The 15,868-nt window shown below is 48.2% G+C and overlaps 1 protein-coding gene and 1 pseudogene across 2 annotated transcripts; one reads left to right on the top strand and one right to left on the bottom strand.

The window, feature by feature from the left end:
* Positions 1 to 526: 526 nt before the first annotated feature.
* ATP5MC2 (ATP synthase membrane subunit c locus 2) lies at positions 527 to 8,798 on the top strand. 2 transcript variants are annotated; one of them, XM_008528050.2, is made up of 5 exons: positions 527 to 1,912; positions 4,682 to 4,748; positions 6,443 to 6,520; positions 7,058 to 7,251; positions 8,536 to 8,798. In XM_008528050.2, exons 2-5 carry the CDS (start codon positions 4,713 to 4,715, stop codon positions 8,648 to 8,650), a joined length of 423 nt encoding a protein of 140 aa, XP_008526272.2. In that variant the 5' UTR covers positions 527 to 1,912; positions 4,682 to 4,712; the 3' UTR covers positions 8,651 to 8,798. The 2 variants fall into 2 exon arrangements, with proteins under 2 accessions (XP_008526272.2, XP_070477637.1); XM_070621536.1 differs by having other exon boundaries at positions 926 to 4,567.
* A 683-nt stretch (positions 8,799 to 9,481) lies between these two features.
* Positions 9,482 to 14,172, bottom strand: LOC139083604 (keratin, type I cytoskeletal 18 pseudogene; annotated as a pseudogene).
* Between the last annotated feature and the right edge of the window lie 1,696 nt (positions 14,173 to 15,868).

Below are 15,868 nucleotides of genomic sequence, written 5' to 3'. Positions count from 1 at the left end.
CGGCCCCTAAGAACTTTTCGCCTCGGAGGACGTGAAGCCGAGAGCTGAAAGGAATTCAGTATGGGCGAGGGTGGGGGTGTCTGCGGGCTTCAGGGATATCCTCGCTCGCCTGTCTTCCCTTTCCCCTCACAGCATCTTACTCGGTGCCTGGCCCCACTTGGTACTTGGTAAATACCTGTTGATTGATTCGCCAGGATCCCAGCTCCTTTCCTCACAGACCCCCCACCCAAGTCAACAACTGGAGCGGGAGAGACATTTGGGGATTTCAGGGGAACCAGTGAGAATCCTCCTCGAGGTGGAATCGCGGATTTAGGAAAGGCGGGAAGTCCCCCACCCCTCTCTCCTCGCCCGCTTCTCCGGTTTCTCCCCACTCCTTCCCCTCCCTCTCAGGAACTCAGGGCCATAAAAATGCAGATGGAGGATCGGTGTGAAATAACGGGCCCATATAAATCCCTCTGCCGCCCGCCTGCAAGATGGATTGGCCGCATTGAAATTCCTCCGCGAGGATAATTAAACTCGGGGCCTCATCCGGGCAAAATTACATTCCTGTAATGGCGTCGCTCGGGGTCCCGGGAAATTGCTCCGTGGGCTTTCAGCGGCGGTTTTTATCGCCGGCCGGGGTGTGCCTGGCTGCGGCTCGCCTCTCCTCCGGGACCGTAAAGCTGCTGCCGTGATTTATCCTCCCCTTCTCCCAAATCCGATTAAATGGAGGAGCTCGGGGCCGGGGCGCCGCGGGGCCCGGGAGCCGGGAGGGGGCGGCGGGAAGGACGGGGCCAAGGAGGGGAGGACAAACGGCCCCGCAGAGGGTGGCGGATTTAGCTTTATTTACAGCCGCGGCTTTCTTTTTTTTTTTTTCATTTTTTATTTTTTATGGGGGTTTGGTGAGCTTTCCCCGTCTTTCTCGGGCTGTGTTCAAGCCCGATGTCTGGCCGGCTGGGGTCTGGACAGGGGGGCAACTAGGTAGGCCTTGCCGCACTCGTCTTCCTAAGGGGCCGGGCAGACCCTGTCTGGGGGACAGAGGCCCAGAAGAAGAGATGAGGGCCGGGAAGGCCCCCACTTCCTTCCATCGGGGAAAGGACACGAGGGGGAAGCCGAGGGGCTTCCATGAGAGCACCTCATGGAGGGTCTGCTTGTGTCAACTCTGGTAGATGAGCCTGGGCAGAGGCACGGGCGTGCCTGGGGTGACCTCGCCACTCACTGCAGGTCGCTGATGCCCGTTATTCCTTGTCCGTCTCAGGACTCGGGAAAGAAGGCTTAGGGTTAGGGGGCTTGAGTCCCAATCATCTTCAGCCCCTATCATCTGGTGCGCTGATGCTGCTTCCCTCATGGCTGATCACTGGGATGAGAAAGGGAAATAAAGGCGAAGCCACCAAGGGCAGCTGGGGCATTTTGCTGTTTGCCCATTGAACAGGTTTCCCGTCCGTAAAGCCAGGGTCCCGGGCCAGCAGAAAGAAGGAATCCCACGACTTCATTTTCCTCCTGCTACATTTTGGGCACTGAACCCCAATCCCGATTGTGTGCTATTTAACACTGAGTTTCTGAGTAGGTTTTTTTCCTCTTTTTGCAATGTGACTGCGCATGCTTGGAAAGGGAACTCGAGTCCAAGATCCAAACGCTGTGCAGACCAAACCGCAGGCCACGTTACAGATCGTCTTACACTGCGGAGTTGTCCTCGTTTCTGCACACGGTCGGCTCCGCCTGCAGTTTCTCCTCTCCAACGCCAGGTGGAGCGACTGATCGGATGCCACCACAGAGCTGGCAGGCGGCGCTGTGGCGCCGGGGCCGACCCTCAACATTGCAATCCCTCTATCCTTGGCGGAGCGACTCGTTGGTCCGGGCCGCGCAGGCGCCGAGCCTTCCTTTCGCTATTCCCGCCCCCCGCCCCTCTCTGTGTTCTCTGCAGTGGGAGCAGGTAAGGCCTTGGACCCTCGCGCCCGCGTCGCGCTGCGCAGGCGCGCGGGCACCCCACTTCGCGCGGATGCTTTGAGGCCCTTACCTTGCATGCTCCCACCCCGGTCCTCACGCCCCCTCTTGCTGCTGGTATCCCCGCGCCTTAGGGCTGCCCCTTCCGCGTGCTGGTGACCTCCAACCGCGCGCGCCTGGCGCCATCTTGGATGTCCCGTCGGGGGAGGGTGCCTTGGACCCGGCGAAAGTCGCATCCCAGAGTGTTCATTTCACCTCTTACGACTCAGCCCTTATAAACGCTCTTTTCTCACCCTCTTGCCCGTTCAGAGTTGTCACCATCCCCAGAGTCCCCCCCTCCTCCCCTCTCGATTCGTGCCTGCCTTGTCCTGAAACCTTCAGACTTTCGGCCCCAGCACCTCAGGTGCCGAGCAGTGGAAATAGTAGATCGTCTAAAGCCACCAACTCCTCTAGTCAGCGCCCCTCCATTTAAAAACTAAACCGTGAACGTGGCAGAAGTGAACAGAACAGTCCAGCCCTTGAGGCTGTGGCCCGGGAGAGCTATGGCAGAGAAGAGGCCGGTTTCCTTGGAACCATTGGTTCTCTCCCACTACTGTTCTCTTCCTTCCACTCCGGGGAAGTTGGAAAGAACGCAAACGATGGACTAATAGGTTTTCCATTGGAGGTAGCAGCCCCAAAAGGATGGGACAGTGCCAGCAGGGGATGGTCCCCACATGCCAGCTCTCCTGTCAAGGGTTTACTAGGAGTGCCCAGACTCGGCCTTCAAGAGGAAAAGAAGGTTTAAGGAAGGGAGTGGTTAAGTCAGCAACCGTTTATTACCATGACTCATCGACACTGAGGAAGAAACCCAGGATGATTTAGGCCCTCTGGTTCTGGATAGTGCCTGATCCGAGGTGGTGTAGGCTGACAATTGCAGACTTGGCCAGGCTAGGTGACCACTGAGGGCATCTGCACTGCATGCTGGCTTCCTTAATTGCCACCCTTTGCTGTGGGCTTATTACATGCCAGCACCACATTCGGTTCTTTACATATGTTATTTCATTTAATCCCCCTAAGAACTGTATTTTACAAATGATGATATTGAGGTTTAATTGCCTTGGGAAAAAACGGTGCTCCCTTTTTTTTTTTTTTTTTTTTGAGGAAGATTAGCCCTGAGCGAACTACTGCCAGTCCTCTTTTTGCTGAGGAAGCCTGGCCCTGAGCTAACATCATGCCCATCTTCCTCTACTTTATATGTGGCACGCCTACCGCAGCATGGCTTGCCAAGCGGGATCCGAACCTGTGAACCCTGGGACACCGAGAAGCGCAACGTGCGAACTTAACCGCTGCGCCACCGGGCTGGCCCCCCAGTGCTCCCTTTTTTAAAGCTGTAAAGAAATTTGGGGTTTTAACCCAAGAAAACCTGAATAATCGGACAGGTTGAATTGGATTAGAGTTACATATGGGTCAAAATTAGAGTTCTAGACGGGACAAGAGTTGAAGATATCCTTTAATCTAGAAGTAACTAAGATTCTGGATTCAGAAGTGTAACCTGGGAAAATATGAGTCCAACTCATTTAAGGAAGTGTCATTTAACATGCCTAAATAATCATGGTATTTCAACCTGTAGCATATTAGAAAGCATTGAGTTAAGAATGAGAAGAGTTCAAGACTGGTTTTAAGACTGTGCTCTCAGTATACCTAAGAATCATTTGAGAAGCTTGTTTGAAATACAGGGTACTTGCACCTTATCCCCAGAGATCTTGACCAGGAAGGTCTAAGGCCCAAGAATATGCATTTTTAATTCATACATCATCCCTACCCCCAGATAACTCTAGTTCAGATGGGCCTCTCACTTGAGAAACCCACTTGTAGGTTTAATTTTAACTCACCCACTCTTCTCGGGTAAGTTCAATTCTACCAGCTTAAGTGACTACAGAGTGTCAGCATTATTTTAGATCTTTGGGATACAAAATTGAATACCCCTTAGTGTGATGGTGAAAACAAATACTTTAATAGTCATTGCTAATTAGAGTACAGTTACCTGTCGCTTAACAACAGGATGTGTTCTGAGAAATGCATTGGTAGGCGATTTTGTCGTTGTGTAAACGTCATAGAGAGCACTTATACAAACCTTGATGCCATGGCCTCCCACACACCTAGGCTGTACGGTGCTAATCTTACGGCCGCTGTTGTGTGTGTGCTCCCTCGTTGACTGAAATGTTGCGCAGCGCAGGACTACTGGCAGCTCCTCACTGATACGCTCACCCTGTTAATGTAAAAAACAAGTATTTTGAGGAACCAAATAATTTCTTTCAGGTAATTCAGGAAAAAGATTGTTGGAGACCGTTGCAGTGTCTTGGCCTTCAACAAAACTCTCCCAAGAGTCTTTAAAGGCCACTTTTTTAGGCCCAGACAATGAAGTCTTGAGAAGGATTCCTTTTGAATGGAAACTGAGGAAAACTTAGGCAGAGGACATTGGGGAGATTCCTCTGACAACCCCAACTCACGTGGCTATGGAAATGGATAACAGGTCTTAAAGCTGGGACCAAGTGGCTGTTTGTTCAGACCAGGGCAAGTCACTTGATTCTAAGGAAATCTTGGAAGCTGTGTGGAGGAAATCTTGACTTCAGGGTTCTAATTCCATCTTTGCTGATGGCTTGAGGTCAGTCCCTCTGCTCTCTAGGCCATTTAAATTTTCCAGAGCACCTTTTCTGCCTATAAGGATGACCTTTGGTGCGCAAGGACAGTATTTACAATGCTGCTTCTGTAATTCCAGCTCTCCTGCCACAGCCCCTCATCCCCTGAAAATGTATGCCTGCGCCAAGTTTGTCTCCACCCCCTCGGTGAGTACCTCCCTTTTCTAGGAGAGGGTTTTTTTTTTTTTAAGATTTTATTTTTCCCTTTTCTCCCCAAAGCCCCCCAGTGCATAGTTGTATATTTTTAGCTGTGGGTCCTTCTTGTGGCATGTGGGATGCCTCCTCAGCATCGCTTGATGAGCAGTGGCATCTCCGCGCCCAGGATCCTAACCGGGGAAATCCTGGGCCGCCGAAGCAGAGTGCACGAACCCAACCACTTGGCCACAGGGCCGGCCCCTCCAGGAGAGTTTTTAAGGAGCGGTGTCTTGTCTCTTCCTTCTCAGACTTTGTTCTTCACAGCTGGGCTCAGGGAAGGCCCTTTGCTGTGCTAGCCTGGCAGGTGAGAGTGAATGCTTACCATTCACCCCCCTGCCTCATATCCCTTGGAGGCCAGTTAATTCTTCTCATCCAGCCATCTTAAGAGTAAGAGTATAAATGAGAATCTAAACTGAGATCAAGTTATTCCTATCCTGCAACTCTGTGTTCGTATAAACTGGAACCCAGCCAGAAATGGTAAACATGAAGTAGATTGCCTCACATGGACTGGATACACGCTGTGTATAGGATCTTGTCCTGAGCGTCAGAGAGCCACAGCTAGGCGTTCCTTCTGGGAGCTTAAAGTTGGGTGGGAAGCTCAACAGCAGATAAATACACACAGGAAAAATATTTGACTCAGAAGAAATTAGAAATTATTAGATGGTGCAGGCAATTGGTTCATCCATCCATAAGTGAAAAGGAGCAATGCTATTAGTGGGTACCATTTATTGAGCACTTAGTATGGCCAGCACTGAGTTTTACCAGTTTGTATACATAATCTCAGTTACTCCTCCAGTCAACCCTGAGATATATTATTCCCATTTGATAGATGAGAAAGTAGACTTAGAAGGACTTAAGTGACTTGTCCTAAGATCACACAGCTGACATAGAGCTAAAATTTGAGTCTAGATCTGTCTGACTGAAGCCCTGGCTGTTAAACTACCGTGTTGTCTGCTTTGGAGACACTGGCTTGGGATTAGTCAGAAAAGGCTGCCAGGCGGGGGTGAATTTTAGGCATGGATCTTTGTGCCAGTTTTCCAGAAGGATGTGTTTAGGGAAGGATGCTCCAATCATTGGCTTCCTTCTTATGGGCTGACCATTACCAATATATCTCTATTACTGAGTGAAGCAAACGCTTCTGAGGCTTAGATTTCTTCCCATTCTCAAGGCCTGTAAAAGGGTTCAACGCAGGTAGGTAATTCCTTCCAAAAGGAAGTAGACTTTCTTCTCTCTCTCTCTCTGTCTTTTTTTTTTTTTTTGCTAAGGAAGATTCGCCTTCAGCTAACATCTGCCAGTCTTCCTCTATTTTGTATGTGGGTTGCCACTACAGCATGGCTGCCGACAAGTGGTGTAGATCTGCACCCAAGAACCAAACCTGGGCCACTGAAGCAGAGCAGGCCGAACTTAACCACTAGGCCTCAGGGCTGGCCCCTAGACTTTCTTCTCTTAAAGCAAAGGAGATGCCTGAGAAATGAGAGAAATGATGTGGTTCCTGAATCTAGAATTTGGTAAAAGTAAAAGAATGATCCAAGATTCTGTTTAAGTTGGGAAGAATGAAGGGGGCATCCAAGTAACAACTTGGGATGGTTCTGAAACTCCTCTCCAGAGCCTTCCTTGACCATCTTGCACTTGTGTTGTTTCACTAGGTCAGGAGCACCTCTCAGCTGCTGAGCCGATCACTGTCTGCAGTGGTGCTGAAACGACCGGAGACACTGACAGATGAGGTACCTTATAGGTGGAATCGGGCCTGTGGTTTGGGGGTAGGGGGTAAGGAGGGTTACCTGGCAGAACCATAGGGGGAGTGCTGAGGACATCATCACAGACTAAAATTAGTGAAGGGTCAAGGCCATTGGCTTTAGTTAAGATAGAGGACAGTTGATACCATATATGCTCCAGTGTTCCAGCTTTTGCCACTGACAGCACATGCCCATGTGTGCTGCTGCTAACTGCCATTACCTGACCTAGTTTACTGACTTCAATTGGGAGCATTTAGTCCCAGAAGATGATCTTCTTGGGGCACCAAGAACAGGCTAGGGCTTCAGTCTCTGACTTCTCAACCATACCTGAATTTTGAAGGTATTTGACATCCACCTCTTGCATTAAAAAGTTCTGCTTGGCAGCATTGTAGGGAGTTAAAAGACTTTTCTGTTTGGGGGAGAAACCATGGGATTTGATAGCACCAGGAGTTTCAATGGTATAAAAGTTTCCAAAGCAAAAAAGGAGTTTCCTAAAAACTTTAGTTTCTGTCTGCTTCTTCACAGACCCTCAGCAGCTTGGCAGCCCCACGTCCCCTGACCTCACTTATTCCTAGCCGCGGCTTGCAAACCAGCGCCATTTCAAGGGACATCGACACAGCAGCCAAGTTCATTGGGGCTGGGGCTGCCACAGTAGGGGTGGCCGGCTCTGGGGCTGGAATTGGGACTGTATTTGGGAGCCTCATCATTGGTTATGCCAGGTAAGATGGACCCTCCGTATGCTTCCAAAGGTCTGGGCAGAACTATTTGCGGATCTATAGCTGCATTATCCTATATAGTAGCCGCTAGCTACATGTGGCTATTTGAATTTAAATTTTAATTAAAAGCACACAGGGTTTAAATTTTGTGTACTTTTAATGTGGCTCAGTAGCCACATGTGAGTAGTGGCTACCATATTGGAGAGTTCTATTAAACAGCTTTGGTTTAGAGTAGGAGTGGGCCAACTAAGGCCAGAGGGCCATATCTGGGCCACAGCCTCGTTTTGTATAGCTGAGCTAAGAATAGGTTTTACATTTTTAAAGGGTCATGGGGAAAAAAACAGGCAACAGAGACCATATGTGACACACAAAGCCTAAAATATTTATCATCGAGCCCTTTACAGAAAAAGTTTGCTATCCCTGCTCTAGAGCCTCAGTCAGCATAGTGGCTTCGCTGCTGTTTTTCCCCATCCCCAGGAATTCCCCCCGTCACTCCTGGGAAAACTGCCTGTGCAGCCAGCCCCACAACTCCCTGACACTTGGGTCCTCACCAACTCTGGGCAACTCACTGTTAGAACTAAATTAATCCTCTGGAGACCCACAAGTTCTCTTAATGTCTTGGGGAAATAGGTTTATTTTTTAGGATTTGTGTGAAACAAGAAGCCTCACTGCTGCTGTGTCCATGATTCTGTTAAGAGCTGGTGTTGCTTTACCTTATCCATCAAGGCTTCCAAGGGTGACAGAGTAAGGGAAATAGAAGTTATATATTGACTTTCAAAGTTGGAAGTCCTGAGTCCCATTTTGATGTATATCGTCTAAACCTCACAGATCATTTATAGCTTCTTAAAGCCTGAAGTCTTGACTATTTTGAAATGAGAGAAGGTAGTCTGTCCCTCCAAACTCCCTTGTCCTCCAAAACAGAGTATTTCTAATTGTGTTCCATAAAGCCCTCGGGTTCTGAGAACGCGCCCCAGAGACTGCCTTAGAGAGTGAATGGGAGGCAGTCGAACAAGCCTTTAAGATCCCCTACTTTGATGCAATGGGTGATCCACTAGAGGAGGTAATGTTTGTACCTGGGCCATGTTAGAGAATTTTGGATTGTCCACTCCCTTCATTCGGTCTCTGTAGAGCCCTCAGGGTAAGAATTGGGCATGATGGTGTCACTCTGAGAGACTCATTACATAAGATGAGCTTGTGGAGGTGAATTCTCCATGAGCCCAGCTTTGATGTTTATCCTTTTCTTGGCGTGGGGTAGAAATTCAGTCATTTCTCCTCCCCTTCTCCCAGGAACCCTTCTCTGAAGCAACAGCTCTTCTCCTACGCCATTCTGGGCTTTGCCCTCTCCGAGGCCATGGGGCTTTTTTGCCTGATGGTGGCCTTTCTCATCCTCTTCGCCATGTGAAGAAGCCGTCTCCACCTCCCATAGTTCTTTCTCCCGTGTCTCGTCTGCCCTGTGTGTTCCTTTTCCTATACCTCCCCAGGCAGCCTGGGGAAAGTGGTTGGCTCAGGGTTTGACAGAAGGAAGACAAATAAATACTGTATTAATAAGATGTTTCTTGAGTCTCCTGTGTGTATTTCTTTTCCACAGTTGGCTGAGTGCCTCGGAAGGAGTCTAAGGCCTGGAGGGTGGTGACGGTTCTAAACTTCACATGGGTCTGGGGCCCCTTGTTCTTCGTTCTCTATGTCAGGCAAGCTTTATTTATTGGTTCTTCTTTTTAATAATTTTCACCTGGATGGCCTGTTACTTTGACCTGTTGGGTCAGTAGCAACTTACTGTGCTGGCTTAAAATTTTGAGTAATGGGCTCTGTTCCCACTGCCACTCTCCTGGCTTTCACTGCCACTCTCCTGGCTCAGGCCTTCATTGCCACCCACCTGGTCTATTGCAATAACCTCTTAACTGGCCTTCTGCCTCCAGTCTTCCCTCTAGCATTTCCTTCTACCCACCACTGCCAGGTTAATCCTCCTTAAGCATAGGACTGGTTTTGCCATTTACCAATTCAAAAACAGGCTGACCTCAACTTTCTCAGCTTTATCTTTTCTTATTCCCATACAGTCTACCCAAAGTGAACTGTTTGTCATTTTTCAGATACTTTCCTGTCTCTGGGCCTTGCCCTTTGGCCATCTCTGCTTTCTTTACTTGAATCTTTGCTCACTTTCCTCTTTCTCAAACTCTCCTTATTCTTTGTTGTTATTGTTTGTTTTTGTGAGGAAAATTGTCCCTGAGCTAACATCCATGCCAATCTGCCTCTATTTTGTATATGGGACCCCACCAAAGCATGGCTCCCAGGATCCAAACCCGTGAACCCCGGGCCACCGAAGCAGAGCACACAAACTTAACCTCTATGCCACCAGGCCAGCCCCTCAAACTCTTATTCTGAGAGGCAGCTTAAATGGTACCTCTTCCTCTCTTGAAGCTTTCATCTGGTTTCCATCTGCCTTCAGTCAAATAAGCATTAATCCATATAAATGGCCGTAGAGCGTGTTGTATCCTTTGTACTGCTTGTGATCTATGATAAATTGGATTTGTGTGTGCATGAGCGCATGTGTGTACACCTTTTCTTCTAAGTTAGATTATCAGTTTCTTGAGGCAGGGACTATGTCATGTTCATCTGTGTATCCCTACAAGTATCTGGCATGACGCATCTCAGCAATATTTTAGTCACATTTTTTATTTAATCATCTAACCAACCACCTCACTTCTCAAGTGAGGAAACTGACACTTTGGGAAATCAAAGGATTCTCTGAGGAACATTCACCCGCAGAGCTGGAGCCAGAGCAAGGATCATGTCTTATAGCCCAGGGTGTAAGACCACCACACTGTTGGTCTTGTGGGACTCTCCCCTAGGCCACTGTTGCCCGAGCAAGAGGGAGAGGGCAGGGTAAGCACAGATAAACCTTTTCCCTTAAAAACGCCTTGAGGGACTTTGGACAGTGGGGTTAGTATAAAGGTAAAGAATTATCTTTTCTAAAGGCTAGATAAACTTTAAGCCTTGCACATACTTGAAATAACAGGGTATAAATTGAAGTCCTTTCATGATAATGTAGACCACAACGGTTTTTTTGGTTCAATAAATGACTAATTAAAACCCAGGGCCAAGACTTGACCCCAGAGTAAACTGAATCTCAGTAAGCAGGTCCCCCCAAATCATTCCCCCTTGCCCTTTTGCTCTTGTGATCAGGGTTGAGAGGGATCCTATCCGCATTTGCTTCCGGATTACTTTCCTACTCCCAAATAACTATATTCTGGACTGTGGGGCTCTAAGTGGACCTCACAAGAACAGCTCCTCCAGCCAAGAGGAGGTGGAAAGTGCGTACTTGGAGATGAGGAATAGCCCTCTTTTTTTTTTTTTTTTAAGTGTGGTCCAGTAACCACTGAACTTTTTATTGGCTTACTGCTCCCCAAAGGGTACCCTGCTTCTGCGGCCTCAATGCCTCAGAACTTTGGTGTCATTGGTCTCGGACACCACTCTGCCATCCACAATCCTGCGGGGGGTGGTCTTCTGGATAGTTTGTAAGGAGCTGTTGCTGTCCAGGGCGTCGCCAAGACTGAAGTCCTCCCCGGCTTCCAGCAGGCGGCGGTAGGTGGCGATCTCAGCCTCCAGCTTGATCTTGATGTTCAGCAGGGCTTCGTACTCTTGGGTCTGGCGTTGGCCCTCTGCCCGGGTCTGGGCCAGCTCTGACTCCAGGTGCCGCAGGATCTCATTGAGCTGCTGCATCTGCATGGCGAAGCGGGCCTCCACCTCCCTCAGGTTGTTCTCCAAGCTGGCCTTCAGATTTCTCATCGAGTTCAGGTCGATCTCCAAGGACTGCACCGTGTGCCTCAGCTCCTTGAGTGTGGCCTCAGCAGTGCCTATGTCTGCAGTCTGCGTGGTGACCACTATGGTGCTCTCAATCTGCTGAGACCAGTACTTGTCTAGCTCCTCTCGGTTCTTCCGAGCCAGCTCTTCATACTGGGCTCGGATGTCCGCCATGATCTTGCTGAGGTCCTGAGATTTGGGGGCATCCAACTCCGTGGTCAACCCAGAGTTGGCAATCTGGTTCTGAAGACTCTTCACTTCCTCCTCGTGGTTCTTCATGAAGAGCAGCTCCTCCTTGAGAGCCTCGATCTCCATCTCCAGCTGCAGCCGAGTGACAGTGGTGTCATCAATGACCTTTCGGAGCCCATGGATGTCACTCTCCACAGACTGGCGCATGGCCAGCTCCGTCTCATACTTGACTCTGAAGTCATCAGCAGCAAGACGGGCGTTGTCAATCTGCAGAACAATGCAGGCATTGTCCACAGAATTTGCAAAGATCTGAGCCCTCAGCTCCTCAATGGTCTTGAGGTAAGGCCCCCAGTCTCGGACCTGGGGCCCCTTCTTCTCCAGGTGTTCCCGGATCTTGCTCTCCAGTCTCCGATTCTCGGTCTCCAGACTCCTTACCCTCTCCAGGTAGGAGGCCAGGCGGTCATTCAGGTCTTGCATGGCCTCCTTCTCACTCTGGATGCCTCCTACGCCCACCAGACCCCCGGCCATTCCCGCGGCCAGACCCCAAGCCCCCCAGCTGCCCCGGAAGCTGGAGGAGCGGGACACGGAGATGCGGGAGCCCGAGCCCCCGGCGCCTGCATAGACACTGGCCGCGCTGCTGACCGGCCGGCCCCAGTGGCTGGGCGACTGCACGGAGCCGAGGGACCGGTAGTTGGTGGAGAAGGTGGAGCGGGCGCTGAAGCTCATGTTGTTCGCGCGGGAAAGCGAGAGGCTGGGACTCAGGTTCTGGCCCCCAGAATAGCCCTCTTTTTGTTTTGGTGACCTGAGTTTAACCTCTGGTGGGTGCCTCTGTGGCCCATCCCTTCTCAGATCATCAGGTCAGAGTCACCTGTGCTTTATTTCTCTCCTTGGCCCTTTCTTTGGGATTGAATCTAGCTAACCCCTTAACAACTCAGGTGCTTGGAGAGAGTATGGCTTGGTGGCCCACGTGGGGGTTTTTTTGCTCTCTGAGGTGAGCGATGAGATGGTGCTGCAAGAAGCTTGGAAGCAAATTTCTTCAGGAAGAGTCAAGGCAACCTCCTTTCAGGCCCCAAGAGATACTTCTTGGCAACTCAAGTTTCCAACAGCTTGAGGCAGAGGAGTGCTGTTTTAGTAGAGAGGATCCAAGAGCCAATTTTCTGAAGATGTTCCCAACTTTGATAACATAGAATGAAAGCTTTCTGCTTGTTCTTGTAGTTTTAGAAAGAGCACATGATTTGAAATCAGGAAATGTTAGTTCTAATCTTTCCTTTTCATTGGGCACTGAGATGTTGGGCAGATCACTAACCAATAACTTTCTAGAACTTCGGTTTCTCCCCACCTACTAAATAGGGATAATAATTCTCATCCCAGGAGTTATGTGTGTGCACCAGGGGTACCTTGAGTCTTTGGAAAGGGTGGTGCTGTCAAAGTTCAATGTATATTGATTATAATTTGCTTTCTCATTCTCCAAGGAGCTCAGAGCACATTATAGGCATTTTTTTAGACAGTTTCTCCCTCTTTTATGGTTGACAGAAAAGAGAACTGACTTTCCTAAATTTATAAAGTCTGGCCATAAAGCCTCTGGAGAGAAAACCCCTGGGGCTTGCTCTCCTCCTTACTCCTGTTTCTTCGAGTTAGTTGTGTTTCTTCAGTACCAGGGGAGGAGTGCCATCCTAATTAGAAGAAAATGATGTCCTTTGAAAATCATCTAAATGCTGAACCGCATTAATGAGGAACCCTGTTCCAGCCTTCCTTTCAGGATTCATTTAGTTTGAGGCCTTCTCAGGTCATCAGGATGAGGAAGCTGCTCAGCAGCCACACTGGTGATTTAGCTTAAATTGGTGTCCAGGAACCCAAAGCCTGCTTTGTGTCTTACCTCCATTCAACAAAAAAGATGAAAGAATATTCAAGTTGAATTCTGAAATAGAAAAAGGAAGAAGAGTACCATCACACTGGTGAGTAGAGAATACTGTCTTAGTCTTCCAAGTTTTGAGCAATGAAACTTGGTCTTTATTGAGCCATATCTAAAAATATGCGTTTTCTAACATGTATTCTTAGAACACGCTCTTGGGCAGCTTGGTGTTGTCACTGTTTGATGAGGAAAAACTAAAACATAGGAAGATTTTTTAGTCCCCACGCATTTCTTAAATGTCTTTATTTTTGAGCATAACCTCAAGGTACTGTGAGTCTTAGTACATTGTGATCACAACAGCCAGTTTATGAATGGCAGAAGACGTGATCGACAGAGTGCTAGGGATGAGGTCAGGCCTCCCACTGCAAATGCTTGGCTTCTTATTAGTGTAAATGGTTAGTTACAGATAGTTTGTTCTCACTTCCTTCCTCCTTCTACCCCAAAAGAGATCATTCCCTTTCATCTTTTGAATAAGTACTGTGGTAGGCAGAATTTTTTAAATGACTTCTTAAATATATCCTGCTCGAATCCCTGGACCTGTGAATTTGATGAGATGTCATGTCCATGGTTATGTTATATTACATGACACAGTTGACTAAGGGAGACTGTCTACGTGAGCCTGATCTCATCACATGAGCCCTTACAAGCAAAGAGTGTTCTCAGGCTGGTGGCAGAAGGAGCAATCAGAGAGATTTGAAGGAAGGATTCGATGTGCCGTTGCTGGCTTTGAAGCTGGAGGAGACCATATGCAAGGACTGGAAAGTGGCCTCTAAGAGCTGAAATTGAGCCCCTAACCAACAGCCAGCAAGAAAATGGGGACCTTAGTCCTACAACTGCAAGGAGCTGAATTCTGCCAACAGCCTGAATGAGCTTGAAAGTGGACTCTTCCTCAGAACCTCTAGATAAGAGCCCAGCCCAGTCAACACCTTTCTTGACTTTGTCTTTGTGAGACCCTAAGCCGAGAACCCAGTCAAGCTTGCCTGGATTTATGATCCACAGGACATAAGATAATAAATGGATGTTGTTTTAAACCACTGAGTTTCTCATGATTTGTTACGTCGCAATAGAAAGCTAATACAAGTGCAGTCTTCCATCTGGACAAGGAGTGAGGTTTCATCTGAATCTTGCATTGAAAGGAAACTCCAAAAGTTGGCTTATCTGACCCTCTGCCTCCTAACTTTGTTGAATCTGATCTAGCTCAGGACGGCTAAACTAGGAAATACCTTTAAACAAAAATTGTATGCCATGCTCTTTACTATAACTATTTCATTTGTGTGAAGTAGGTATTTCTTTCTTGTTTCAATGGATGAGATAACTAAAACTCAGATTCAAGAATCATGACTTAGTCCTTGAGGTTACCTAGGTCGGAAGTGATAAAACAGAATAGAAACCCATGACCAAAGCTCCTTGCATTATATCACGCCACAAGGTATGGGAGCCAGGATAGCCCTGGAGGGGAGAGAAAGACAAATCTGGACAGTTTTTCAGATTTCTCAGTGAAGATGATTGATCTGTCTTTCTTATAATTACTACCCCTGTTATCTTGCAAATAGGCAGAATTTTGCCTACCCCTGGGTTTATTTTACCCCACTGCTCATTCCCTGGGTTTCTGGGCAGGCTCAGTTTAGTTGGTTCAGCTCTGCCCCTAAGATGGATATTTTTAACCATTGTGGATTAGAGCCTTCCAGGAACTGTGTAGCTGCTTTTACAGAAACCAACTCTGGAGATCTTGCTGGGGCAAGTGGTTCTGTGTGTGTAGGGATGGTATCTGAGCATGAACAGACTTGCATCCCCTTTGTACCCCTAAGGCCTTTCCCTCCACATCTCCCAACAGCTGGAGCAGGGACTTTTAAGTTTCCAAAACATAGCGGCATAGGGTAACAAACAGCTAGCCCATAACTCCCTTAGCAGCAAGAGAATAGTCAGTGGGGATTTAGCTCGGGGAAAAATTGTGTAGTGCAAAAGACCCATAAAATTTTTGGAAAGCAGCTAGGCCCTATGGAGTTGACCAGATTGAAAGTCCCAGAATCCGGGGTTCGAGTCACTTTTGGTTAACTCTTCTTGTGCTTCAAGTTCCTTCCCTTGTGTGAAATGGGCATATTTCCTTGAGGTGTGCCTCCTGGAGAGGTCATAGAAATAAGTGAAATTAGATTTTAAAACTTACTGTTGGAGACCCAGATCTTGTAAATTGTCTCTATCTCTGCTGTTTCTTAGTTACCAATTTACAAGGAGTAACTTAACACCAGGATTCTCTGCCAGTGCTAAAATTAGACTCCACCACTCTGGGCCTTCCTTTTCTCCTTTTGTTTTTGGGGCCTGAGGGAAACATATGTGCTGCTGGAGATAGTAAACTAAAGACTAAAGAAAAACTTTTCCCACTAGAAAATACTATTTTCATTCTATCCACCTTAGCCTTTTAAAGAAGGAACCCAAATCTGCCCCGGATTTTGATTATTTGATTCACTCATGGAAATGGACTTGGGAAAGCCTAAGAATCCTTCGGAGTGAGCGAGGGAGGAATAAACAGAATTGGAATGGAGACAAGCTGGGCTTCTGATCTCTCCAGCCAGCCTCCCTTTCCCTGCCAGACAGGCTTTCTGCCACTAAAACTTCGATGTTCTCTGTCACATCACAGAAGGGCCTGGAGATACTCCTAAGTGTGCTGACATCTTTTCCGAGGGTGGGAGGTTCAGGTATTGGACATTTTTCCTGACCAGAGGT

The sequence above is a fragment of the Equus przewalskii genome, chromosome 5, assembly GCF_037783145.1.
Source record: "Equus przewalskii isolate Varuska chromosome 5, EquPr2, whole genome shotgun sequence".
NCBI lineage: Eukaryota > Metazoa > Chordata > Mammalia > Perissodactyla > Equidae > Equus > Equus przewalskii.
This window is presented reverse-complemented; position numbering and strand designations above follow the sequence as displayed.

Bases quoted from the DNA above. Each gene is read 5' to 3' on its own strand.
- ATP5MC2 (XM_008528050.2), top strand. From the start codon at position 4,713: ATGTATGCCTGCGCCAAGTTTGTCTCCACCCCCTCG. The intron at 6,521-7,057 runs GTACCTTATAGG...GCTTCTTCACAG, and splicing joins CGGAGACACTGACAGATGAG to ACCCTCAGCAGCTTGGCAGC. The intron at 7,252-8,535 runs GTAAGATGGACC...CCCTTCTCCCAG, and splicing joins CTCATCATTGGTTATGCCAG to GAACCCTTCTCTGAAGCAAC.